Here is a 24,078-nt window from a genome sequence, read left to right on the forward strand (position 1 = left end):
CCTGCTGAAGATCTGATCCTTCACCAGGTTTGAGACTTCCTTATGTCTTGGGGTTTGCTGTGGAGACTTTTCTGTGGCTGTCACTGAGGAGGGTGTGGAAGGGTGTGGGTGATATTGGGAGAACTCTGGCATTTGGGTCTTTGCCAAGGAAAGTAGTTTTCAATGCCCACCTTGCTCATCAGGAAAGGTGATTTTTCCATGTTGTTTGTGTAACAGACAGGGTGTAACCCAGCAAGTGCCTTTGCCTCGTTCAGCAAGAGAAGTTCTTCTCCAAATCCATGGGAATACAGTGGTCTGCAGGCTCGGGGGTCCAACAGCCACAGGGCTGTCCCTTCATCCCAGCCCCAAGCTGTGCAGGCAGAAGGAGACATCATGATTCCATGTGAATTCTGTGGCATCCAGCTGGAAGAGGAGATTCTCTTTCATCACCAGGTACTGAACAGGACAGGTTCTGGTGGGTCACATCCCATTGTTTGAGGATGGGCCCAGTCCCAGGGGCTCTTGTGGCACATTCCAGGAATTCAGGGAGCTGCCCCTGGCTCAGATCTTCCCACACAAAGCTCTGGGATTCATGTGAAGGGTTGTGCTACACTGAGGCTCCTCCTGAAAAGTACTGGATTAATTTGAAAGCTCTTGTAATGAAACTAAACAAAAGGGCCTGAAGTTGCACAATCAGAATCACACAGAAAATGAAGTTGAACCCTGGATGAGTCAGCTGAGGGGAGAGAGGAGCACAAGGGTAAAACTGGGTGGGAGGGGAAGGAGAGAACAGACTCCAGGCCTGGGAGTGGCATGCCCAGGGAAGAGTCCTCTGGAATCTGCTGCTGCTACAGACAAGATGGGAGAACGCTGAGCTCACCCATTCTCTGTGTCATGGTTCATAGTCCCAACAAGCTGCTGAAGCTGAGGTTGGGTTGGTTGTTCTGTCCTGGGGGACAGCAAAATCTGTTCTGGGAATGAGATCTGATCAAACTTCAGAGCTTATCACAGAATCCCAGAATAGTTTGGGTTGGAAGGGATGTTGAAGCCCATCCCACCCTGTGCCATGGGCAGGGACACCTTCCAGTAACCCAGGGTGCTCCAAGCCCAGTCCAGCCTGACAGGGGGATGGAACTGGATGAGCTTTAAGATCTCTAAACCATTCTGGGATTCCACAATTCCCTACTCACCTTAACATCCCCAAGTGCTGCTGCTCTGCAGTGTTTTCCCAGGGATTTTCACCTGAGTGAGCTTCACTTGACCAGCACTGTGTGTTCTGTGCAGCACCACTGTGACCTGCGCCCTGCCAGCCCCACAGGTGACATTGCAGCTCAGGATCTGCCAGCCCAGCCCCACGGGGACAGACGGGAATCACCAGAGCCGGCTCGGCGACGGATCCGGCACCAAGGTGTGGGCAGAGCACAGCCTGAGCTCCCCTGAGCTCCCTGGGGAGATGCTGTGACCCTGCTCTGTCTCAGAAATCTTCATCCTCTGCTCTAGGGCTGGGTTCAGGGAGGGATTAAATCACTGGAATTCTGTCCTTGGGGTTCCTGGGGTGGACACTGGAGTTGTTCCTGGTGCTGATGTTACTGTTCCTGCTCAGCTCCATGTCCTGTCCCTGCAGGAGATGTTTCTCCTTGGCACGCAGAGGGCTCTGGGAAGCTGGGGCTGTGCCTGGCTGCAGGGCCCAGGCTGAGGACGGAGGTGGCCAAGGCTGGGAACGCGGCGTTGTCCCCTCCTGGGAGAGCCGGTGACGCTCCGGCCACGCGGGGCAAGCCTGGGAAGGGCAGTGGCAGTGAGGGGACACGGAAGGACAGAGGTGACTCTGCAGCTGGGACAGCACCCCAGGCAAGGCCTGCTCAGCACTTCCAGGCAGAAACCTTCACTTCCAGCTCCTCCAGAGCTTCTCCAGCCCAGCCAAGGTAATGCCTTTCCTTCTGGTCCATTCCCCTTCTTATGCTGCAAATCTGGATCCCCTTGGCTTTGCCTGTGGCTGAAAGGGTTTTCCAAGGCTTTCATATTCACCCAGTTGAATTTGGCTTTTGCTTATCTGAGTTTCAAACAACAAATTTAGGTTTTTACCTCAAAATAGAACAGACCCAGTGGTCACTGGGATAAAATGGAGGTTAAGGCCTCATTACCTGTCCATGGGAGCGCTCTGCTCTCACCTGGGCTCTGAACAGGAGTTGATTCTGCTGCTGAAACATCTGGGCCAAGGTCAGAGGAGACTCAAGGGCCTCTCCCTGTCTCCCTGCTGTGCTGTCCTGTTTATCCAGCACGGGTGGCTTTGCCTGCTCTGAGGGTGTCCCTGTCCCTGTCCCGCAGCTCCGGCGCCGCAGGAGGAGGAAGGAGCCCGGGGCTGTCGGACGGGCGCAGCGGCCTCCGGCGCAGGAGCTCCAAGGTGAGGCTGCAGGGGCAGCTCCTGGGGGTTTTGCCAGCACAAGGAGCTGCTTTTCACAGCCCTCCCTTACACAGTCGTATTTGAAAACAGCATTTTTCTTTTCCCCCTCCCATAAGGCAAAAGGCCAGAGCCCAGCAGCCGGACACCCAGAGGAGTGAGCCAGTGCCTGTGGAGAACATGGAGCACCTGGCCCTGCCCCTGGGCTCTGCCAGACTCCTGCAAGCAAATTCTGACACTCAGCTTCAATTTTTAGGCAGTGACCATTTTCTAAATCTCTATTTTTAATCTGTGAGAGCAAACTTCAGGTTTTTATGTCTTTGATCACCTCGAGCACCACCCCCAAGGCATCAAATTGAGTCTTACCTTGGGCCCCACCTGACTTCTGTGTCCGTGTGGGCTCCTTGTGCCATCCTGGGATGGGATTTGTGCCACCCCGACCTCTGGGTGTGTCCTGCCCTGGATTACTCAGGGACAGCCGGTGACACCAACAGGGAGCAGCAATCTGTGCTCCAGACCTGTCCCATGCAGAGCAGGCTTGAGGGTTGGGGCTCCAAGGCTTCTCAGTGCTGCATTTTCAAGTTTAAAGCTTTTTAAGTTTCTTGGAATAAAATTTCTCTGATGCTGTCCCCAACCGTTGTGCAGTGCCATCTGTCCCCTGGGGTGACACGGGACCACAGCCCCTGCTGAGGATCCATTCCTGCCGTTATTCCCTGCCCTGGGTTCTGTTACTGTTGGAATCCCTGGGACTTTGGGAAGTGGAGCAGAGCCTGGATAACACCCGTGAGCAGCAGCCTAATGAAGGAGGTGCAGCAGATGGCACTGGCAGGGCTAATTAACCACCCCTGGGGCAGGGTCCTTACCCAGGCCTGGCCTCAGGTGCCAGCTCCATCCCACGAAGGCTGAAGGGAACTTCCTCCTAAAATAAAGACATTTTACAGATGCTCCCACCAAATGTGCTTATTTAGACAAGAAAAGAAGAATAAAAGTATTTAAAAACAGGGGGACACCAAACCTCTGCTCTTCCCATTGCTGGGGAGAAAGGCTGTGGGACGATCAGGGAATGGGAGCTGGTCCCTGACATTTGGGATGGATAACGGGATGCTGTGGGTCAGGAATCATTAAGTATGACAAATAATTAATGACTGAGGTAGCAGAGCCTGTGCTGTGCCTCAGGCACAAGGAACATCCCAGAGGAACAACCCCAGCAGTGGCCCTGCTTCCCTTTGGTACAGAATCCTGACCTCCATCCTGCTCCGAGTACACACAGAGATCCCACAGAAGTGGGATTCCAACAGAGAAGCTGCAGTTCCCTTTCTGCCCCTTCTCCTCCTGTGCCTCAGGCAGCTCCAGCAGCAGATCCCATTCCCTGCACCCCAAAGAAGGACACAAACACCTCCAGGGATGTTAAGAATCTCCTTTATGCAGGTGTACACTCGATGGCCAAGAGCACTTACAGGTTAATGCCGTGTATGGAACCGAGATGGACACACACCAAGCTAGAACTAATACCCAGCTCCAGAGTTTTTCCATTGTTTAGTATAATTTTACATTCTGAATGAATATATATTAAAAAAAATAATAATCATCATCACAAACCAATCTTTGCTTCGACAAACAAGCCTAGTACAGACAATGTCAAGTTCATTTAAAGCACGAGGAATTAAGGATGATTAGAAAAGCTTTAATTAAAAGGCCATTTGAGCCACAGCTGAGGTGCTGCAGCACTTCCTTCCCAGGAGCATGGAATTTAAAAAAAAAAAAAAACCAAAAAACTCCCACAATTCCACTTGTGGGGCTCATCCTGTTCTCCAGAACAAACCAAAGTCGATGGAAGTTGGTTATTGGTGCGACATTTGTCCTGTAGAAGAAGCTTCATTTACACCCCCAGGTGCAAACGGCAGCGACGAGAAGTTCGTTATTTGTAATCATAAATAATTAACTGTAATAAATACGGATCAAGTAACGTTCCAGCACACGCCCGGGGCCAGGTGCAGGTGTGCTCCACTCGGATGTGCTTCCCCAAGGAGCACACACACAGCAGCAGCAGTTTCTTACTCACAGTTGGAACTGGAGCCTTGGGAACCGCTGGCACACGGAGCCCTCCGGGATGGCCCCTCAGCATTTTGGGGTTGGACCCCAAGAAAGCCCAGGGAGAGCCCAGCCCAGGGCCACAGCTCTGCCATGGAATCCAGCCAGTGCTCCCCACCTTTCCTGTCTGGGAACAAACCGGCTCCGAGCCGCCCCTTCGGCTTCCTTTTCCCTTGGTCTTTGTAAACTCCAGGTGTTCCCGCTTGCTCCGAGTGGTTTCTGAGCTACATAAATGCTTCTACCAGGAAATGGACGAGATTCAAGAGTAAATATTCTTCCTACACGGATCTGTTCCCTGGACAGGGCAATATGCATTGTGGAGGGTAACAGCTTCCTAACCACGGGCTTGGGAGACTCCGGATGCCGACGACTACCTACGAGTGCTGCACACACATTCCCATTCCCACTCGCTCACGGAAGAACAAGGACACCCATCCCGAACTCACAGTGCCTCTCCCGCATCCCACGCACTCAGCATTCCCACTATTCACAATAATGTACAATAAATACATCTGGGATTCCCAGGAGCTGTTCTGGAGCCAGGGGACACCGAGCTGGAGCTTCGGTCACCTCAGCCAGAGCCTCCCGGGCGGCTCCACGCCGGCACTCGGCTCACGGACAGCACCGACGGATTCCGGGATGGTCTCTTCCTCAGAACTCAGGATCCGAGGGATCAGCAGAGCTGGAGTGTCCCAGAAATCCTGCTGAGGGATGAGACACCTGTGGAGGGGCTGCTCTGAACCATCCAGAACATTCCACAGAACACCAGGGAAAGGTGGAGTTGTTCCTGCTCCTCAGCTGCCTCCCAGCTTTCCACAGAGAACAGGAGCTTCGTCCTTCTGCCGGGTGTCAGAGGTTTTTAGGATAATTTGCTCTTGGATCAAAGATTTTTGAGTACAAAACCGAGTTCCAGGTGTTTGAGCACCCCCTGGTTGTTCTGAGAGCTCGCTGGGAAATGGGATAAAGTCCCGGATTTTTGGGATGGACTGTGGTACCTTACACCCTTTGGAGAGAAGCTGTTTTGTTCTGCTCGTATTTTAATTACAATAAATTATTTTGTTGCTAAGCAAAACAGACATTCAAGAACATCTAGGGCAGGAACCCAATGGAATCACAACCCTTTCACTGTTCTATTGGAAATTTTCCCAAAAGTGTTGAGCTGAACCCCCCAGTTCCCTGTGGCAGCCCCCATGTGCTTGGTCAGAGTTTAGAAAAATTTCAAGGAAAGTGGTGGAAAGGTGGAAAAGCAGTTTGGCAGCAAAGTTCTGCTTCAAACCTCGAGCAAGTGCCACAAATCATGCCTATGCAGCGATTCCCTCCCCACAGCCAAACCTGGCATTTTTGTACTCAAAAACCTCTCAGGGAGAGCGATCCATGAGCCTTCCCCTCCGAGGGCTCCCGGCCTCGGAATGCCCTCCCTGCCAGTGGTGTTTGCACGGGGCAGATCATTGTGGATTACAAAATTAGAAATGTACAGGTGGAAAGGTTTTTTCCCCCAAATTAAATTATACACAAACCGGTCTTTACTAAACTATCCTACAAATATTCCACAAACAAGGCAGCAAAAGAACCAGTCCACCACAAAGTCTACGAATACAAAATGGAAGTCTTCCGGGAATTACTGTAATGGGAACGAAGGTTCAGGAAATAAATTAACCCCCAGCTCATCCCAGGGGAGGTGCTGGATGGGAACTGAAGGGGTTCCACTGGGCAGAGTCACGGAGTCACCTCCAGGCATTCCCTGCTCGTGCTCAGCCGCTGAGCGGGTCCTCGCGGTAGTGGATGGCGTAGCGCAGCTTCTCCAGCATGATGTCCAGCGAGGAGTACTGGGGCAGCTTGATCATGAACATGCACGTCTCCACTCGGATGTACCGCGAATCCGGGGAACCTGCACGACAGCCACCGCCAGGGGTTACACCCAGCCCAACGCTGGCACAGACATCTTGTATGAAAAATGCTTTCCTTAGGATTTTTCCTCCTGAGAAGCTGAGAGGCCTCAAGAGCAAAATGTAAACAATGGTTATCTGCTGCTGTGGAATGCAACAGGTGCATCTGTGATTGGTCTCATGTGGTTGTTTCTAATTAATGGCCAATCACAGTCAGCTGGCTTGGACAGAGCCTTTGTTATTATTCTTTCTTTTTCTATTCTTAGCTAGCCTTCTGATGAAATCCTTTCTTCTATTCTTTTAGTATAGTTTTAATATAACATATATCATAAAATAACAAATCAAGCCTTCTGAAACATGGAGTCAGATCCTCATCTCTTCCCTCATCCTAAGACCCCTGTGAAAAAATCCTATCCCTGCCTCTTGGGGAGCTTTTGAATCATAAATGTTTCTGTGATTCTCCCATCAGGCCTCATGCCAGTATTTTCCCAATAGTTTAATTTCAGATAAATAGCAAAGTGTCTCTGCATCTCTACAGGGCAGAGTTTTAATGGTGGAATCCCAGAACAGTTTGGGTTGGAAGGGACCTTAAAGTTCATCCAGTTCCACCCTCCCACCATGGTCAGGGAACTCCCCACTGGACGCAGTTCAATTTCTATGTGAAATTTTAGCTTTACATCATTTGAACCCCAATTCTCTCCTGATTTACCCCCATAACCACCTGCCCCTCCTTTTTCACTGTTCATTAAAGGGGGGCACAGAGCTGGGAGCAGCAGCAGCTCCTTTCCCTCCTTTCCCTGGGTTCCGTACCTGCGGCGCCGTCGGGGGGGGCGATTTTCATGGGGTAGGGGGGGACGTGGGCGGTGTCAGGGCCGCCGTCCTTGCAGGGACAGGTGAAGGGGATCCTCTCCTGGTTACAGGCAAACTTGATGAACTTGCAGAGCTCCTCCTGCGTGAACATCTCCAGGGCGCTCCAGAAGAACTCGATGTGCTGGTCGGTCTCCATCAGTCCCACCTGGTACATGGTGTGTGCCTGAGGGGACAGGGACACATGTCCACTGCTGCTCACCCCTCTCCCTTCAGGAAATTTCCCCAGTTCAAACTCTTACTCCTCTCTGCACAAACCCCACCCTACTATTTCCTGAATCAAATGAAATCTTAATAAACTTCCCTGGGGGCAAAGCAGCTCCCCAAGGATGTCCTGGCTGAGGAACCAAAACCAGAAGATTCTCCCCTCCCACCTTCCCCGGGAGGATCCCCCTCTGTGTGCCACAAGAGTGTGGCCAAAGCACCTTGAGGAATTCCAGGTTGATGTAGGGAAGGCCACAGGTCCTCAGCTCCATCTCCAGGGGGGTGAGCGTGGTCAGGAGCTGCAGGGGGATGATGGAGCCCAGCCCTGCCCTCACTGCTGTCATGCACTCCGGGGTCTGCAGCTCCCGCATCCGCAGGCTCCGGATGGCAGCCGCGTACACGTCCTTGTTCTCCCACCTGCAGGGGCAGAGACTTGGGCTAAGGGAGGAACTCCTGGGAGAGCCCTCGAGCCCCACCTCTGCTACACAGGGAAGGGTTTTATGGAGAGATCCTGATCTGGAACAATCTCGAATTAGCAATACATACTTGGCATTCCGATGCTTCCCAGTTAATTCTGCTGTCCTCCACTTCCTCCTCCCCTCCCACCTGCCCATCCCTCACAACTGGGACCAGCCCTGCTCCTCTGTCCCTTACAGAGCCAAACAGCACCACTGATCCCAAGTTCTGCCAATTTCCCACAAAGCAAAGCTTTCCCAGATCATTCCAACTTGTTACAAAAGCACCTCTGGAGAGGCTGTGCTTGGAGAACAATTCCAGAGATCTTCTGTGCCACATCCTGCCTGGAAGGCTGCTCCTTACCCCACAGGGATGTGCCTGCCCCTGGGGCACAGCTCCACCTCCTCCCCAGTGAGGCTCAGGTAGGTGAATTTGCAGCAGGGTTTGTTGGGGCAGTCAGGGCTCTCCATGGCCAGGTGCTGGGAGGCGATTTCGGCACACAGAGCTTCCAGCTCTGTCTCGTCACTGATCTGTCACAGAACAAGGACAAGGACCTGGTCACCAGCATGGCAGTGCCTTGTCACAGGTATTCCCACAATGGGGACTCACTCCAACAGCAAAATTCTGCTTTGGGGGTTCTGGCCTGGTTTAGCAATTCCAATATTTCAGAAGCCGGAATTCCACCATGCCTGGGAGTGTGGGGAACTTCTCCAAGGCAACAGGATGTGAAATCCTGCATCCAAGAGGAATCAACCCAACTCCCAACCCTGCTTCCACAAAAACCACCTGGCAGCCACCAGTGAGGGCAGGCACATTTGTGCCATGGGGGAATCCCGAGGAAAAGGAGGGAAGAGGGAAAAGGAACCTACATTTTCAAACTTTTTGACGTAGTTGTAGGTGAGGATGTCAGCTTCCTGCAGATCCACGTCGGGATCCAGGGGCTCTCCCACCAAGGTCTTCCAGAAGGAGGGCAGGAGGTCCAGGGGCAGAGGAACATCGGCTCGGATGGCGATGCCCAGGAGCTGCCCGAAGAAATGGAACAGCTGCTCCTCAGCATAGGTGATGGGGCTGGGGGTCAGGATGTACTTCCCCTGTGGAGGAAACAGCACCCAGAGCAGCACTGAGCAGCTGCCCACAGCCTGAGGGGCTGCTGTGAGCAGGCTGTGCCAGTGCATCCATCCTGCTCCAGTCAGGAAATGTAGAGTTGGATATCAAAGGATCTGCTCCAGCACAGCAGGAGTCCCTGCATTTTACACACTGCTAGCACCTTATCTTATCACTTCCTGATCCAACCAACCCCATTTTGGTTTGTTCCTATTTTGCCAAGCTGTTGATCAACACTCACAGCATTTTCTGAACTTGTTACATCAGTTTGATATCCCAGTCTTTCAGTTGTGGGATGTTTCTGAGCCAGGATTTGCAGAGCCAGGTTTGCTACACAGCTGGTCTTAAGCTGAGGGAACTGAGCTGTTTCTTACCCTAAAAATATTCCCAGGAAGGAATTACTGAGAATTCTTTGGACCAGCTTTATCTTGTTTCTAGAGAACAGCTACTGCACAAAGTGAGACACTAAATACCATGGATGGAGCATCTTATTCTCCTGGCAAGGTGACAGACCTTTCTGGTGACACTCCTGGAGTAAGGCCACAGAATAAAAATTCTGTTCCATTTTGCTGCACACAGAGGTGCACCATGGGATCACCAACTCCCAGTTCTCCCAGGATATGGGATCTGCTTGGTTTCATGGATCTGAGACCTCTCTCTGCACCTCTGACTAAATGTGTGCCACTCCTGTTCTAACCCAACATTCAAAAAGAGAAAAAATCCCTCATTTTTGACACTGGGATCTCACACCTTGTTCTTATTGACAGCAGAGCTGGGGCACAGCAGGAGCAGGGAGAGGGAGGAGCTCTGGAGCTCTTTACACACTTGCCAAAGGAAGTGACGGAAAGATCCACCTGCAAAAGAGAGAGGGAAAACAGTGAGAATATTCCTTTGTTCCTGCTGAATTCCTAAATGCTGCTTTGCTTTCCAGCACTCCAAGAACAGCAGAAATATTTGTTCCACCAGCTGGCCTGCAAATGGGATTTGGTGCTGGATTAGGAGATGGATGAGACTGTCCTACAACAATGGAGGTGATGCTCCAGGCTTCAGCACAGCTGCTGAGCCACAGCCACAACATTTATCTCCTCATGAACACTGTCAGTACCACCACAGCCCTTCAGAAGACAATAATTCCGCTCAGGAGAAGATTCCATGGAGCCTTGGCTCAGCTCATAGCTGTGCACTCACTTCCTTTACACCTCAGACAGGTGACAGGAGCTGGTGATGTCAGAAGTGTGTTCTGGCTCTCTGGCTCCACATTCCCCCATGGATCTCCACCAAGGACCAGTACAGCCCACGTGGATTTGGAGAGCAGGGATCCCTTTGCTCTTTGGGATCTGCCTCAATAAATACCCCATGGAACAGCTCTGCAAAACTGAATGCCCTCAGCCCATGGTCAAACCCAATCTCCTCCTGGTGCAAACACTGAGGTGCAAACATTCCAGGGGGATCCCATTCTTTTCCACCCACAAGGGAATGCTGCTCCTTGAAGTCCACACAAGGTGGGTTGTGTTGAAGAGCTGGGCTGTCCCTGGGGGATGCCACTGAGGCTGCCCCTGTCCCCACTCCCTGGTGCCACGGACCTGCTGTCCCTACTCCTGGGTGCCATGGAGCTCTGTCCCTGGTGCTTGGTGCCATGGAGCCTCTGCTCCCACCCCCTGGTGCCCTGTCCCTACTCCCAGGTGCCATGGCACTCCCATCCCCACTTCTTGGTGTCATGGATCCCCATGTCCCCCCTCCCTGGTGCCATGGACACCCTGTCCCCACTCCCTGGTGCCCTGTCTCCCCGTCCCTCCTGTCCCCTGCCCTGCACTCACTGGTGCCGTGCACCTCCTCCCCGGTGAAGCGGATGTTGAAGGCGTAGGTGGGGTCACCCCCGCTGGCCAGTTTGACGCAGAGCTGGGACGAGGGGACGCAGCCCAGCTGCCGGGCGGCCTGGCAGAAGTAGGAATTCTCCGAGGAACGGATCTCCCCTGTCCAACACAAAGGGAAAGTGAACCCCCAGCCTCACAAATCAGCTGAGCTGGGGGAAAAGCAGCTCTGAGCTGTTGGAAAGGATCGGTGCTTGCTGTACCTCCAACGATCTCCAGGGGATCCAGGGTGATTTCTGGGGCTGCGTGGTCAGCGGTTCTTTGGACAGTGGCATTGAGCACTCTGTTCATGACAGTGACTTTTGTGTCATAAAAGATTAAACCTGAAGAAACAAACACATTTCAGCAGAGTTAACCTACCCCTGAAATTCTCCAGTGGACAATGGTAGAATAAAAATTTCCCCTTCTAAGACCTGGCTAATCTAAAAATTTTTAGAACAATATTTCACAGTATCATTTCCATGATTCCACTCATCCAGTTCCACCAGGGACACCTTCCATAGTCCAGGTTTCTCCAAGTCCCATCTATTTGCTCCTCATATGTTTTGGAATAAGTGCACTGAGATGAAATACTGATGAACACAATTCCAATGTTCTATAATTAGATCCCAGCAACTCCATCACAATCCCTGTAAATAGGAACATTTTGCCAAAGAGATTTCAGCAGTCTGAGATGTTTTGACAGTAAAGCTACAGGCAAGAAATGATAAAAAATAGGGCTGTGACACTGCCCCAAAAATATATTTAATACCTCATATCTCTGTGAAGAGAAATCTCTGAACATTCCTCACTCCCCCACACTGGTTCAGGAGTGCTTTTCTCCAGCTGGGCCAATACAAAAACCTCCTTTCACACACTGACACCTCTGGTGAATTCTGTATCTTCTTCAGAAACCAAAACTGGGCAATGTAATGCCCCAAATCTTGGGGTTTTTTCGTGTCTAATGAAAGTTGTAAAAATACTCTGATACACTTTGTAGCATTAGCAAGAGCAAGAAAATGCTCAAACAGCAAAGTCCTGAGACTTTCATCTGACCTGCTTGTTAACTAACAAAGCTTTGATTTCTCGATACTCCCAAGAGGATAAAGACCCACAGACACAGAAGATGGAACAACTTCCTCTGCGGTTGTGGTGTCACGAGGATAATCCCCCTGTTCTTTAAAAGCAAATCAAGAGAGAAGTGCCCTCAGCAGTGCCCTGTGGTCAGTGCCCCGTGGCCAGTGCCCAGCTGACCTTTGGCCTCCTGCAGCAGGGCAGCGATGCTGTTCCCGTACATCTCGCTCTGGCGCAGCTCCACCAGGGGCAGGAAGAAGGTCTCCAGGGTGGTGTTGAGGGACTGCAGCAGGGCAAAGCGCAGCCTCAGGCTCTCCACAGGGACATCTGCACGGGGAAACTCCCAGTCAGGGACAGGAACAGATCCCTGTTCCCCCTCCTGCAAACCCCAGCAGTTTTGGTCCAGGAACCACACAAAGCAGCCCCTCTGATCCCTGTGCTGATGATGGAGGAACAGCATCCCTGATGTTCCTTCCTGGATCTCCAGTCTCTGGGTGTGAGTCCAAAATCTCCCATTATCACTGAATTTTCCTCCTAAAGTGCTTAGAATAGGGTTTAAGTGACTAAAATCTGTGGAAATTCAGCCTTCCTTCCCCTGCAAGCTGAACCCACCACGTATTTCCTGCTCCACCCAAGGAGACAGAAGATCCAAACCCAGCACTCCCCTCATCCCACCAAGCCCCCAACCTCCAAAGGAACACCAGGAGCGCTCCCAACTCTTCCCCCGAAGAAACCCTCTATGCCAACTACCCACACATACTCAGGAGACAGGAAATCCTGGGGTCTGCTGCATCAGCTGGGTCCAGGTACACCTCGTGGGGGTGCAGGCGAGCGGGGGTGATGGCCAGGTGGCGGCACAGGCGGTTGATGTACTGCACCAGCGCCACGTCCATCTCCAGGCTCCACTTGCGCGACGCCTTCTGCGCGTGCCGGGCGTCGATGCAGGCACACCTGGAGGGGACAGGGCACAGCTGCTCACTCACAGGGCGCTGGACAACCACACCTGGAGTACAACTACACCTGGGTCATTCCTCTGGCTGTCCTGAGTAGCCAAGACCCCTGCCAGGGCTCTCAGAGACCCTGGCACAGAGCCCAAAATGCCTCTGTGGTTTTGATTATGACCCGTGGAGCAAGTTACCAGCCTTAGATGAAGATCTGCAAGCCATGACAAATTAAGTAGAATGATAGTGAATTTATCACAAGGTGAAAAAGTAGATTTTGGGGTTTTTAGAATGGGGATTCAGGGGGCAAGATGGAGGGATCTAGGCATGTCCAGCTTTTCTTCTTCTTGGCCTCCATCTTCTGCTGTGATGTTGGCACTTTGGGATTGGTTTAGAGTAGAAGCTCACTGTCTAACATAGGTGATAGGTATTGGGAAGTCATTGTAAACATTGTATACACAGTTTTTAGTATAAAGACATAACACCGCCCTGAGGGCAGGCAGAGTGCCTGGACTGTCTTGCTGAACAGACCTCAGCTGGACAGGAGAAAGAATTTTATAGATAAGATACAATAAACAACCTTGAGACCAAGAAATGAAGAGCCCTGACTCCTTCTTCAAGCGTCGGGCTGGGAAAAGGGACTTTCCAACTTTTCTTGGGGTCACTCTGACCAGCTAGAGATCCCGACACACCTGGAGTAGAAGCTGGTGCCCTGCTCTTCACTCCCCTTTCCTTGAGCAGAGCTGTTTCATGACAAGAATCCCAGTGTGAGGCCAAGAGCTGATTCATCAGCCACTTCTCACTGGGATTAAATAATTAGGCATAAAGGCACTGCCTATTAAGCACTTCTAGTGCACTATCTCCTCTGGAGATGATAAGGGGCAATTAGCCTATGGCCTGACACAGGCAGATAAGGAGAATTCATTTAAAGGACTTTCTTCCTCTATAATATTAAGAAGTTTAACAGTTCCCTCTTCTAAAGCGTTTCTGACCCAGTAACAATCCTGCCAGTTAAACAATGACCCAGTGCACTGGCTGGGGGAGGAAACCAGAGGAGTTACAGTTCCCTTCAGGAAACTTATTATACAGCTTGGAAGTTCTAAAGACAATGTGGCATCTGATTTTGTCGGCCATGCTGTGCACAAGAAATCAGGACCTGCATTTGGACAGCAAGTGACTTTCAAAATGTATTTTGAGGAAATAACTGATTCCCCTACAGGCCTTGAAGCCATGGGTGGAAGTGTTAAATCATCCTGGACTAGGAACACTTGGGATCAAGTGTTTTAAAGTGAGCACAGGGAGTATCACCTCCTCAGAGAGGTTTGCAAGCTGTACCTCTCAAAGTGCAGGTCGTAGCCACAGGACAGGATGGCTCTCCACACGCTCCGGATGTCCTGCTTGGAGCGGTCCACCACGAACCGGTGAAATCCATCCAGAGTCAGGTACTTCTCCTCAGGAACTGCCACCAAACGTGGACCAGCAAAGAATTCATGACTTGCCATGAAGTTCTCACCCCATCAGGACAAGGAGGTGGCTGCTGCCAGCTTCCTCCTGCTGTGCCATCCCACCACGGACCCTTTCCCAGGGAGTTCCATCTATCACACGTTGGTCAGGTCCACCCCAGCCAATGGCACCTTCTCACTCCCCTGAAGGGCTCAAATCCCCCTCTGCTCCTCTGGAACACCTCCCTCTAACCCTACTTGGCTGGAGGCAGAAATTCCCCTTTTCTCAGCTAACCTGGCACTTCCTGCCAGGAAGAGGACAGTCAAAACTCGTGTCTGTTCACTCTTCCACCAGACTAAAGCTCTGAGCACAACCCCTGTCCCCCATGGCTGTGCTGTCTCCTCCAGAAGTTCTGAGCTATGTCAATCATCTTTTTTATCCAATTTCCCACTTTTAACTGAAGAATTTCCCATTATAAATTGAGAAGCACAATTTAAACCCACCTGGTTCAAATCCATAATATCCCAAACCCTCACTACACCAAAGCCTTGGAACTATATCCCACAGGAATTTTTCTGTCTGGTTTATTGACATGCCCTACACTCTGCTGCAAGAACTGTTTGCTCTCACACTGCTGGGCCCAGATTCACAGAGATACAAATAAAAGCAGCATTTTAAATCACTAATTTAAAAAAATGTAGTTAGACTTGATAGAAATAAAGACAAACCAGATCTATCATTAAGTCATATAAACATGTCAATAAAAATGTTTTTCTAGGATAAAACTATAAAAAATTCTCTGCAGCTCCCACCTTCCTGTTTCTTAGTGGGAGACTTCTCAGGGTCCTTCTCCTCAGGTTTGCTCTTCTCAGGAGATTTAGGCTTTACAGTGGGTTTCTTCTCACTTAAGGCTGTTCGGCTGAGGGACAAAGTGGGTGTTAGGATCAAAAGTTTTCTTTCATTTGTTCACAGAATCCCAAAATTGTTTGGAAGGATCCTAAAGCCCATCCAGTCCCACTCCTGCCATGGATTACTCCAAACCCTGTCCAACCTGATCTGTGTTTTGGAATAAGTGCACTGGGCTAGAACACTGATAAACACAATTCCAATGTTCCATAAATAGATCCCAACAACTCCACCCCAATCTCTGGAAAAAGAAACACTTTGCCAAATAATTTCCAGAAATCTGAGCTGCCCTGACATTAACACCACGTGTTTCCCTGTTCCAATACACAGAAGCACAGAGGGATGGGGGATAAAAAACTGGATTTCTACACTGAAATCCAATATTCCACAAGTGCCACAGGGCTGAGGACACCCACCTGACACTGTTGAGCATGGACTTCTCCTTGGTGGGGGGTTTGGTCACCGGGCGCTTGGTGCTCACCACCTTCACCGGGTGCTGCTCCTTGCCCGCCTTGTTGTACTTGCTCTTGTCAAATTTGGGCTTGGGAACTCCATATTTCCTTAAAATCTTCCAAGACAAAAAGTGAATCATCACCCAGGGCTTTCAAGTGACACCAAAAGAGGCTGAGAACAGCTGGCAAAGCCCTACCTGGGTGAGCTGGTCCTCCAGCACCTTCTTGGGAGGACGGACGTTGGTGAAGAAGACGTGGAGGAGATTCCCAGGGGTTTGGGAATTGATCTGCTCCTTGCTGAGGTAAATGTCAGCCACCTTGATGGGCTTGGCTGGGGTCAGGCTCAGCATTTGTTCCGAATGGACACAGCTTTTAAAGATCTCTGTGAGAACTTCCCGAGCACCTGGGACCAGTTTTTCACCTAATTAAAAGAAAACCAACAATTTGGTACAACATACCATGAGAACTGGTTAGAATTTGAAATGTGAAAATAGATTTTGCATTCAGATAAAATATTCTGCTTTGACATGGAAAATCACTTTTGCAAGGGAAAAAAAATCACTTTTCCAATGAAAAACCTGCTCCTTCTGTACCTCATTAACTACAGAATTGGCTACATCCTGTAATTATTACTTGAGGGAGTAGAGGGGATGAAAAAAGCACCTTATTTATCACACCAGGATAAAAATGATGTTGTGCAGGCAGACACCAACACCCATCAACTGAACTAGCAGTCAAAAGTTATCTCAGTGGCTATTTTCTCAAAAAAAGTCCCTAAAGAATTTAATCAGTAGTTTTTTGTGTTGATAACGAGTGTTTATTTATTTATGATTTATTTGATTAGCTGGGTGGACAAGCGAGCAATGTTCAGCTTGCAAATAGCCCCTGGAGGGATAAAACTTGCTTTGGAATTTCTCCCTGGCTTCTTGTCACCCCTGATTTATATTGAACCAAGGAGAGTCTGAGCCCTGTTCATCCCCCAAAATGCTGAACACAGGAGGGATTTGGCAGCATCAAACCACCTACCTTTTATTGACTTATCATTGAAATAATCTTCTAGTGCTGGGCTCCCCTGGGTGTCAAACAAACTCTGATTTACAGTGGAAACAGTTAAAATCTCTTCAGTTGACATCTCCATGAGCTCATCCTCCCCATCCAGGCTGGACAAGCCAATGATGTCATTGCTGTTGAAGAGGCTGGCTCGGATTTTCTCTATTTTAGCTCTTGACCTTATCTGTACAAATAATAAAATTAGTTTATAGCAATTCTGAGAAAACAAATTCACTGCCATTCATAGGAATTTGGGGTTTAAGCTTCCACCCCCCTCCCCATTCTGATAATCATTATTGCTTCTCTTCTCTGCTGCATCAATGATTTGATGCCAAAATTCAGGTTCAGCCTAGAAAAGATCCTTTCTGAGAAAACTGAAATCCTCATGCTGGGAGTTAACCAGGCACAGCTCTGATCCAGCTGTTCCATTTCTCAGGCAGGAGACAGCCCCTGGGAACAGCAGGGAAGGAGCTGAAGGTGTCAGCCAGGTAAGCTGGCACTGTCTGTAACTCTGCTGCCCCTGCCTCAATTCTCCACTCTGAAAAATCTCAATTAGCACAGACTGGGAAGGGGAACAGCAACTTCCTTTGATTCCCAGAATAACCACTATCAGAGCAGCTCCAGACTTGGAATAGTTTCCATGTGAACACTCTGGCAGCTTTCTCTCCACACTTAATCCTTTATTTCAATGATGTCTTCACGTCAATTAGCAGCTCAAGAATAGGAACTTGCAGAGTTTTCATGTGAATAAGCTGATTTTCTTCTAAAAGAGGAACTGATACAATCCCAGACTATACAAAAACATCTCTCTCCATTCCCAGGCTATCAGGAATGGCTGTGCTTTTGGAAGCTCCTGATAAATCTCCAGCAGGCCATCTGTGGAAGCAGCAGAGGAAGGTTCTTGTGCAGAGCTGAACACCTGGAGTGACCCAGCACTGATGGCAAGCACCCACGATGCTTTTAAAAATTAATCTGGAACCAGACAGCAACAAAATTTATCATCTCTCCTAAAGTAGTTTCATAGAGAAATCCATAGGTGGTTCAAAATAGGTGAAAAGGTACTGATTAAACATTAAATAACTGCATTGTGGGTTAAACCAAAAGAGCCCCAATCTCTAAATTCATGTCTGCAGTGGCCAGAACAAATCTTATAGAAAGGCACATGAAAGGGGAAACGAATTGATCTTTCCCCTGACATGTTCCCCAACTTCTGCAAAGCAGTTTAAAGATTTCCTCAGTTAGAAGCTGCACTGGCTGCTGCACTCCACAGCTACCAATCCTCCAGGAATTTAATCCCTTAAGAGCTCATTTATGGCCTTGGCTTCAGCAGCACTCTGTGAAAACGAGCTCTACAAGCTGGAACACACAGGAGTTCTTCCCTACTTCCTTCTGTTCGCCACTTGCTGCTGATCACTCCACTACTGGGTCCCCTCTGTCCTTTGAGAGACAGGGATTGTTCCCAAGACTGGGAATGTGGAGAAGGGAATTCTGTGCTCCTTGGCTTGGACAGGATGGCTGAGAACTCCCAGTCTCCCATGCTCTTAGACAAACATTTAGCATAGAAAAAGCCAGTTCCTAGAGTGAGATCCCATCCCCCAAAAGCCCTGGCTGCAGAGGCCCCTCTCTGTTACCTCCACCACAGCAAAGCCCTTGATGGGCCGTGCCAGCAGCGGCTGATTGTCCAGAGATGTCACCGTGTACATGGAGCCCACGTCCGACACCGACGCCGTCTCCACATTGTCCAGGGGCTCCCCGAGGCTGCCCAGGCTGCCCAAGCTCCCGGTGCTGCAGTGGGAAAGATCCAAACTCTCCTGGCTGGACACCACGTGCGGCTGCTCCAGCAATCCGGGTGGGATGGGCAGCTCCAGCCCTGCCTGGAACTGGTCCCCGGAGATGTCGCTGACGGTGCGGGACAAGCCCTGGGAGCTGCACAGGGAGGCCTGGCTGGTGGAGGCCGAGGCGCTGATGCTCATGGCGGGGGTGACGCTGCTGGAGCTGCTGATGTCCAAACTGTCGGCGCTGCTGGAAACCGTCGGCTTTTCCAGCTCCGTCCTGCATTCTCCTCCTTCCGCTTTGTCCTTGGTTTTTTTGGGATCCTCTTCCTGCAGAGGGATGTAGATCTCATCCTTGAAGACCCCTCCGTGGGCATTGCAGGCTTTCCTGATGGCGTTCCTGACGGTGCCCTCCTCCAGGTGCGTGGGGATGCCGGAGATGACGAGCAGGCGGCTGTGGGCCGTGGGTCCCACCAGGGCCTGGCAGGCATCAGCCACGGCATCGTTGGTCACACCCAGCCCCTGGGGGTCCTTCTTTGTCAGGTGCCTGAGGATTATCAGCAGGGTCAGAGCTCTGTGGAACCACAGCATGTCCTCAGGCTTGCTGCCCCCGATGCTGAGCAGCGCCGCGTCCGTCTCGGCTGCCCTGGATGAAGCCCTTTTCCCTGAAGATGAGGTTTTTTCCCGCTTCATTTTGACTTTTTTCCTCTTGGACAGCAAGCTCGGGCTCTGTGGTGTCTGCCCTGGTGAAGATGAGGACGAGGAGGAGGAGTCACTAAGATTTGGGGCACTGGTGGATGAGATCACATTGGCCGTCACGCTCATGTTGATGGGCAAGGTGACTTCTGCCACAGCCAGGCACACTTCCATCAGGGCATGGAAGTACGTGGAGAATCTCCCCTGGTCGGCCACTCCAACCCCAGAGCCACCACAGGCATTCCCAGACACCCAGTTCTGGGTTTCCTCATCGTAGAGCTTGTGCAGCTCTGACTGCAGGGCCATGAGCATGGCCAGGCAGGGGTTGAGCTGCAGGGCGATGGATGAGGACAATCCTGCTGGATTCTTCTTCTGCTCCAGGTTGTGGATTTTGCGAAGCAGCTCAGCCAGGAGGTGAAAGATCAACTCCTTCACACATGCTGCCATGTCAGTTGTCCAGAGGAAGTTGCCTGTGTGAGGAAGGCAAGGCATGGCAGTCAGCAGTGTTTCACTCTCAGCAGAAAGTAACATTTGAAAAAGCACCAGAAAAGTGAATTTCAATGTCATGGTAGCAATAAGAAAGATAGGAAGGTTATTCCAAGAACTGCAAATCAACAGAAAGTTTCTGGAGCTTGAATAAAATTTCTTTAGAGTGGAAGAGCACAGAAAATTTCAACTGTAGTTTTTGTTTCCCAAACTCTCCGCCTGAGCCATCACATTATCAGTACTTATTACTAAGGAAATACTCCATTCTCACCTAAAAACTCCACCACTTGCAAGAGAACCGAGGCAGGAATAGTATCCAATTCATCTTCAGATTTTCCATCCCCATCTTCTAATTTCCAGGTTAAGAGCTGTTCTGTGAATGCCATTGCCAGGGGGAATTCCAGAGGAAGAGAATGCAAGACCAGTACAGCTCCAGGAGGAGGAGACACTCCTAAGCAAAAAGGTCCAAGAAAATCCTTAGCATGATTCTAAGCATTGATAAAGTAAAAGCAGTAACATTTAGGATTTTTTCAAGGCTAAACTTCTGTTAAGTGAGAATTTTCTCTATAGTACCTTTTAATAAACAAATAGGAATGTTTCTCTATATTGATAAGTTAATATAATCTGTAATTATAAATGTACAGAGAACATTTTATTCACATAAAGAAACAGAATAATTTTGAGCCTGAACATATCTAAATACACAAACAGAACTTCCCCCAAAATCCTTTATTTCTGTCTGATGGGTACTGAAAACAACAGCAGCAGAACTTTAGGCTCTCCAAGGGGAAGTTTTAAGAACTCTCTGCACCCAGTCACCTTCATTGCTCTAAATCCCACTGTCTCTCCCTCTGGGCAAGAGTAAAAAAATATTAATGATTCTTCTTGCTGGAGTGACCTAAGTATTGCTATGCTGTATTACTCTGTGGTCCTACAAACACCTAAAAAAGCAAAAAAAAAATTTCTATCTGAAACAGCTCCTCAAACACCAACACCGCAGAAATTAGTGTTTTGAATAAAGTATTTCAAATGCACTGCTGGGTGAACTTCTGGAATACAAAAATCAGAATCACATGGTTGCCAATGGCTATAAAACCAGGTTTTTTTGGTTAAGAATTAATTCCTTGTACAAAAATCCTGTCCTATCTGCTGCTAGGACTGGTGACCACACAGGAAGTGCTGCAGAAGCCATAAAGAAACTGCTCTGAGCCCTGAGAGCACAGTGAAGGCTTTTCCCTGGTGCAGTGGCTGTGCTCACCCAGTTTGATGTGCACCCTGTCCGTGGGGGTGATGACAGCTGGGTACTGGTTGGTGGTGGGGGGCGGCGTGAGGCCGGTGTTGGTGGGGGAGGCGTCGCGGGGGTAGCACACGGCCTCGATCAGGTTCAGCTGCCCGTTCCTCTTCACCTTGTGCCCCAGCCCATAGACCAGCACCCGAGCCCAGGGGGCCTTGTAGAGGGATGAGCTGGGGAAACAGCAGCACAGCTTGGTTAGGCTCAAAGCAGCTGGAAAATATCCCAGCCACCACTCAGAGTAAGTCTCGGAGAAGAGAAAACGGAAAGAAAATCAATAACTGCACGCCCAGGGTTGCCAGGCTCAAACCCAGCCATGCCCCTCTCCAGGACTCACTCTTTTCGGAACCCAGACTGACTTTCCTTGCAGGACACAATCACAAAGGCAGCCCCAGGAAAATTCACATCCATGTTGACCTTGGATTCAGAAATTGGGAATTCTTCAGCGGGAAATTGTTCTGGTGCCGCCTGTAACAGGACAATTCATCAGGAGAGATCCCAAACCAGCAGCAAACCTCCTCCCTTTTTATTTATAGACTGCTCTATACACTCTATAAATAAAGAAATACAGCCAATGTATTTAATTAATTGCAAATTATGACACAGTGGTAGGCCACTTCATTTTAATTCAATCCAGAGCATTGCTACTGCTTCTGTTTTCAGTGTGCCCACTACCATCAGGATAACAGAACCCATCCAGAGAAACAATTCCCTGTGAGGGACAGCATCATGGAAATTCCAACCACATAGAGAACAAGGGCTCCTGAGAAGGGAACTCATGAAACATGATTGAGTCTTTTACCTGCAGGAAGGAGCAGATCTGTTTGGTGAGGTCCAACAGACTCTCCTCTCCCTGGTGCAGTGTCCGAGTGATGGCCACAGTGAGCCACTCCCTGATGGCCTGGGAATTGCCCTGGTAGAAGAGGTCTGTGGCAGCACAGGTCTGGGAATGGATGCAGTGCTGCAGGGACTGGGCCAGGAGAATGGAGCTTGAGCTGATGGTTCCATCTGGAATAACAAGGAAAACACCACAAATTTGAAGATCACTCCAAATGTTTACATAGCTTGGAAAACAAAAGCTGTAAAACACCTGAAAGATTCTAAATCTCTGTTTTCAAGTGGAAAACTCCTTGCCTAAAGTCAGCAGGAGAAAGGACCCACCCAGGCCCAGCCCTGTGGCTGGGATGGCCTCTTCATGCCAGCTGTGCCCCTCTCCAGCCTCAGCCCAGCCCCTGGTGAGGGCAAACACAGAGCTGTGGGATAACCCCAGCTCATTCTTAATACCATCATTATTAACCAGCTAACAAAGAAATACCAAATCCATTAATTTTTCTCTCCCCAGGAAAATACCGTACCAAAGAAGAGCTGGGACAAAACCAAGTGTTTACCAGGAAGAGGTGGTGCAAGAAGCTGGTTGGAGAGCAGCTGCAGGTGCTCCAGGGTGATGTCCCGGATGGCAGGAATGTGGAACAGCCGGGTGAACATGTGGGGAGATTTGGGAGCAAAAATATTGAGCAGAGCCATGCGACAGTAGAGCTTGGCCAGGGCAGCTTCACTCCTCAACAGCTCCCTAGGGAACACAAACATTAATTCCTTAACATTAAATCCAGCCATGAAAATAAAATTCAAAAGTTTGTACATGTTAGAACAAAGCTGTAGCAGGTAACTGTACTACAGGAAATGCTCTTCAGCTAATTCAGCTAATTCAAATTCAGGTAATAATTGTAACTACACCTCTTTTTTCACCTGTGAATTTGGATGTTGGTGTTATCCAGGGTGACCAATCCATTGGTTGCAGTCCTCCTGTACCCTGCAGGTGGCCTTTCCAACATGTCAATGGGATACCAGTACCTCACCAGGACCCCCTCACTCCTCAGGTAGGTCTCCACTTGGACCAGCTCATTCACCTGCAACACCAAACCCAGCACTGTCAGTAACACAATAATTAAACCAAGTTTTTACTTCCAAGAGAGCCCCAATCCAGCATCCTGAGCAGTTTTTACTCCCAGCTGTGTGATGCTGATCATTAAAAGTCCTCCCAGAGTGTCTTTACTCACCGAGTCCACATCCAGGACAACCCCATGAAGACCAAATGTCTTCAGCATGCCCCGAATGGCAAATTTGGGCAGAGCTGTTCCTACAGCACTGCTGGTGACGTTGTTGCTGTCAGGAGAGCGAGTCACCACGGTGAGACCTGGCAGAAAGGGACACCACTTTGAAGGTGTTTTCCTCAGGTGACAATTAGATCCCAAAAACCCCTGAGCTTTTCTCTACCCCTCAGGATCCGCTGTGCTGCCCTTACCTTTCCGTACTTTATCAATTGTGAATTTGTTTGCTTCATCTTTGATATCCTCGATGGTGGGAAGGTAGAGATCCCTTGGGATGCCTCCATTTTCCTCATACAGGAATTCCACAGTTTGTCTTGCTATATCAACCATTCCTGAAAGATAGGAAGGAGTGCAAATTACTCCCCTCAGCCATTTCCCTCCCTTTTCCCTTGAAATAAGTTCTTATTCTCATTAATATCCCAAGCAGGTGAGTTTTCCAAGTACTTAAATACTCTCTCAGGCTGAAGGATGGAAATTGGGAGTTTTCCTGAGGAAGCTTTCCCTGAGCTTCTCATGGGAGTTCAGAATTCCTACCTTGCTCTGATTGTGACTTTCCCACAAACACATTGTCCTGCCAGAGCTGAATTCTACAAAACTCCCAAGTATCTCCTTATTATTACTTAAATCTAAGAAGTTTTGCCTCGATAGTCACAGACAGAAAATGCACAGATATAGTTTCTTCCCTAGCTATTACTCCAGGATGTTTCTGTATCCACATCACAATGAATTCTGTCACTATTTCTGAAACCATTTTCTCTATCTAAATAGTCAAACGCAGTACAAGTGTTAAAGAAAAAGCATGAGCACAAACCAAACTCTAAGCACTGGAGGAAAACAGCAAGTGATTTTTTTTAAAGTTTTCCACTCCTGAATACAGTAAAATATGAAAGAAACACAGCTGCTCTCTCAGACTTCCTGCACATCACAGAAAACAATATGCATGGAAATAAATACATACCTAACTGTAAAGCTCCTTTAATCTGATCCAGCCCAGACTTCCTCTCAGCCTCATTACGGAATCTTC

At 49.5% G+C, this 24,078-nt stretch overlaps 2 protein-coding genes across 4 annotated transcripts in view; one reads left to right on the plus strand and one right to left on the minus strand.

The window, feature by feature from the left end:
* TRAFD1 (TRAF-type zinc finger domain containing 1) overlaps positions 1–3,320 on the plus strand; it is a 7,437-nt gene extending 4,117 nt beyond the window's left edge. The window contains exons 7-12 of one of the 3 annotated variants that reach the window (XM_031059518.1): positions 1–27; positions 217–432; positions 1,264–1,387; positions 1,583–1,901; positions 2,305–2,380; positions 2,497–3,320. In XM_031059518.1, the coding sequence (XP_030915378.1) occupies positions 1–27; positions 217–432; positions 1,264–1,387; positions 1,583–1,901; positions 2,305–2,380; positions 2,497–2,538 (804 nt within the window). In that variant the 3' untranslated portion in view covers positions 2,539–3,320. Of the gene's footprint in view, positions 28–211; positions 433–1,263; positions 1,388–1,582; positions 1,902–2,304; positions 2,381–2,496 lie in introns of all 3 variants that reach the window. The other 2 variants (XM_031059517.1, XM_031059519.1) reach the window with 2 other exon arrangements.
* A 459-nt stretch (positions 3,321–3,779) lies between these two features.
* HECTD4 (HECT domain E3 ubiquitin protein ligase 4) overlaps positions 3,780–24,078 on the minus strand; it is a 66,102-nt gene continuing 45,803 nt past the window's right edge. The window contains exons 52-76 of the mRNA XM_031059446.1: positions 24,013–24,078; positions 23,249–23,386; positions 23,004–23,140; positions 22,693–22,853; positions 22,335–22,516; positions 21,749–21,954; positions 21,284–21,414; positions 20,914–21,119; positions 19,927–20,106; positions 18,333–19,639; positions 16,678–16,885; positions 15,849–16,072; positions 15,616–15,767; positions 15,106–15,212; positions 14,186–14,309; positions 12,670–12,860; positions 12,090–12,236; positions 11,060–11,179; positions 10,803–10,958; positions 9,736–9,839; positions 8,751–8,972; positions 8,245–8,411; positions 7,647–7,842; positions 7,165–7,387; positions 3,780–6,356 (exon numbers count right to left, since the gene is read on the minus strand). The exon at positions 24,013–24,078 is cut by the window's right edge and continues 1 nt beyond it. Coding sequence (XP_030915306.1) covers positions 6,220–6,356; positions 7,165–7,387; positions 7,647–7,842; positions 8,245–8,411; positions 8,751–8,972; positions 9,736–9,839; positions 10,803–10,958; positions 11,060–11,179; positions 12,090–12,236; positions 12,670–12,860; positions 14,186–14,309; positions 15,106–15,212; positions 15,616–15,767; positions 15,849–16,072; positions 16,678–16,885; positions 18,333–19,639; positions 19,927–20,106; positions 20,914–21,119; positions 21,284–21,414; positions 21,749–21,954; positions 22,335–22,516; positions 22,693–22,853; positions 23,004–23,140; positions 23,249–23,386; positions 24,013–24,078 — 5,192 coding nt within the window. The 3' untranslated portion in view covers positions 3,780–6,219. The remainder of the gene's footprint in view (positions 6,357–7,164; positions 7,388–7,646; positions 7,843–8,244; positions 8,412–8,750; positions 8,973–9,735; positions 9,840–10,802; positions 10,959–11,059; positions 11,180–12,089; positions 12,237–12,669; positions 12,861–14,185; positions 14,310–15,105; positions 15,213–15,615; positions 15,768–15,848; positions 16,073–16,677; positions 16,886–18,332; positions 19,640–19,926; positions 20,107–20,913; positions 21,120–21,283; positions 21,415–21,748; positions 21,955–22,334; positions 22,517–22,692; positions 22,854–23,003; positions 23,141–23,248; positions 23,387–24,012) is intronic.

The sequence above is a fragment of the Geospiza fortis genome, unplaced genomic scaffold, assembly GCF_000277835.1.
Source record: "Geospiza fortis unplaced genomic scaffold, GeoFor_1.0 scaffold145, whole genome shotgun sequence".
NCBI lineage: Eukaryota > Metazoa > Chordata > Aves > Passeriformes > Thraupidae > Geospiza > Geospiza fortis.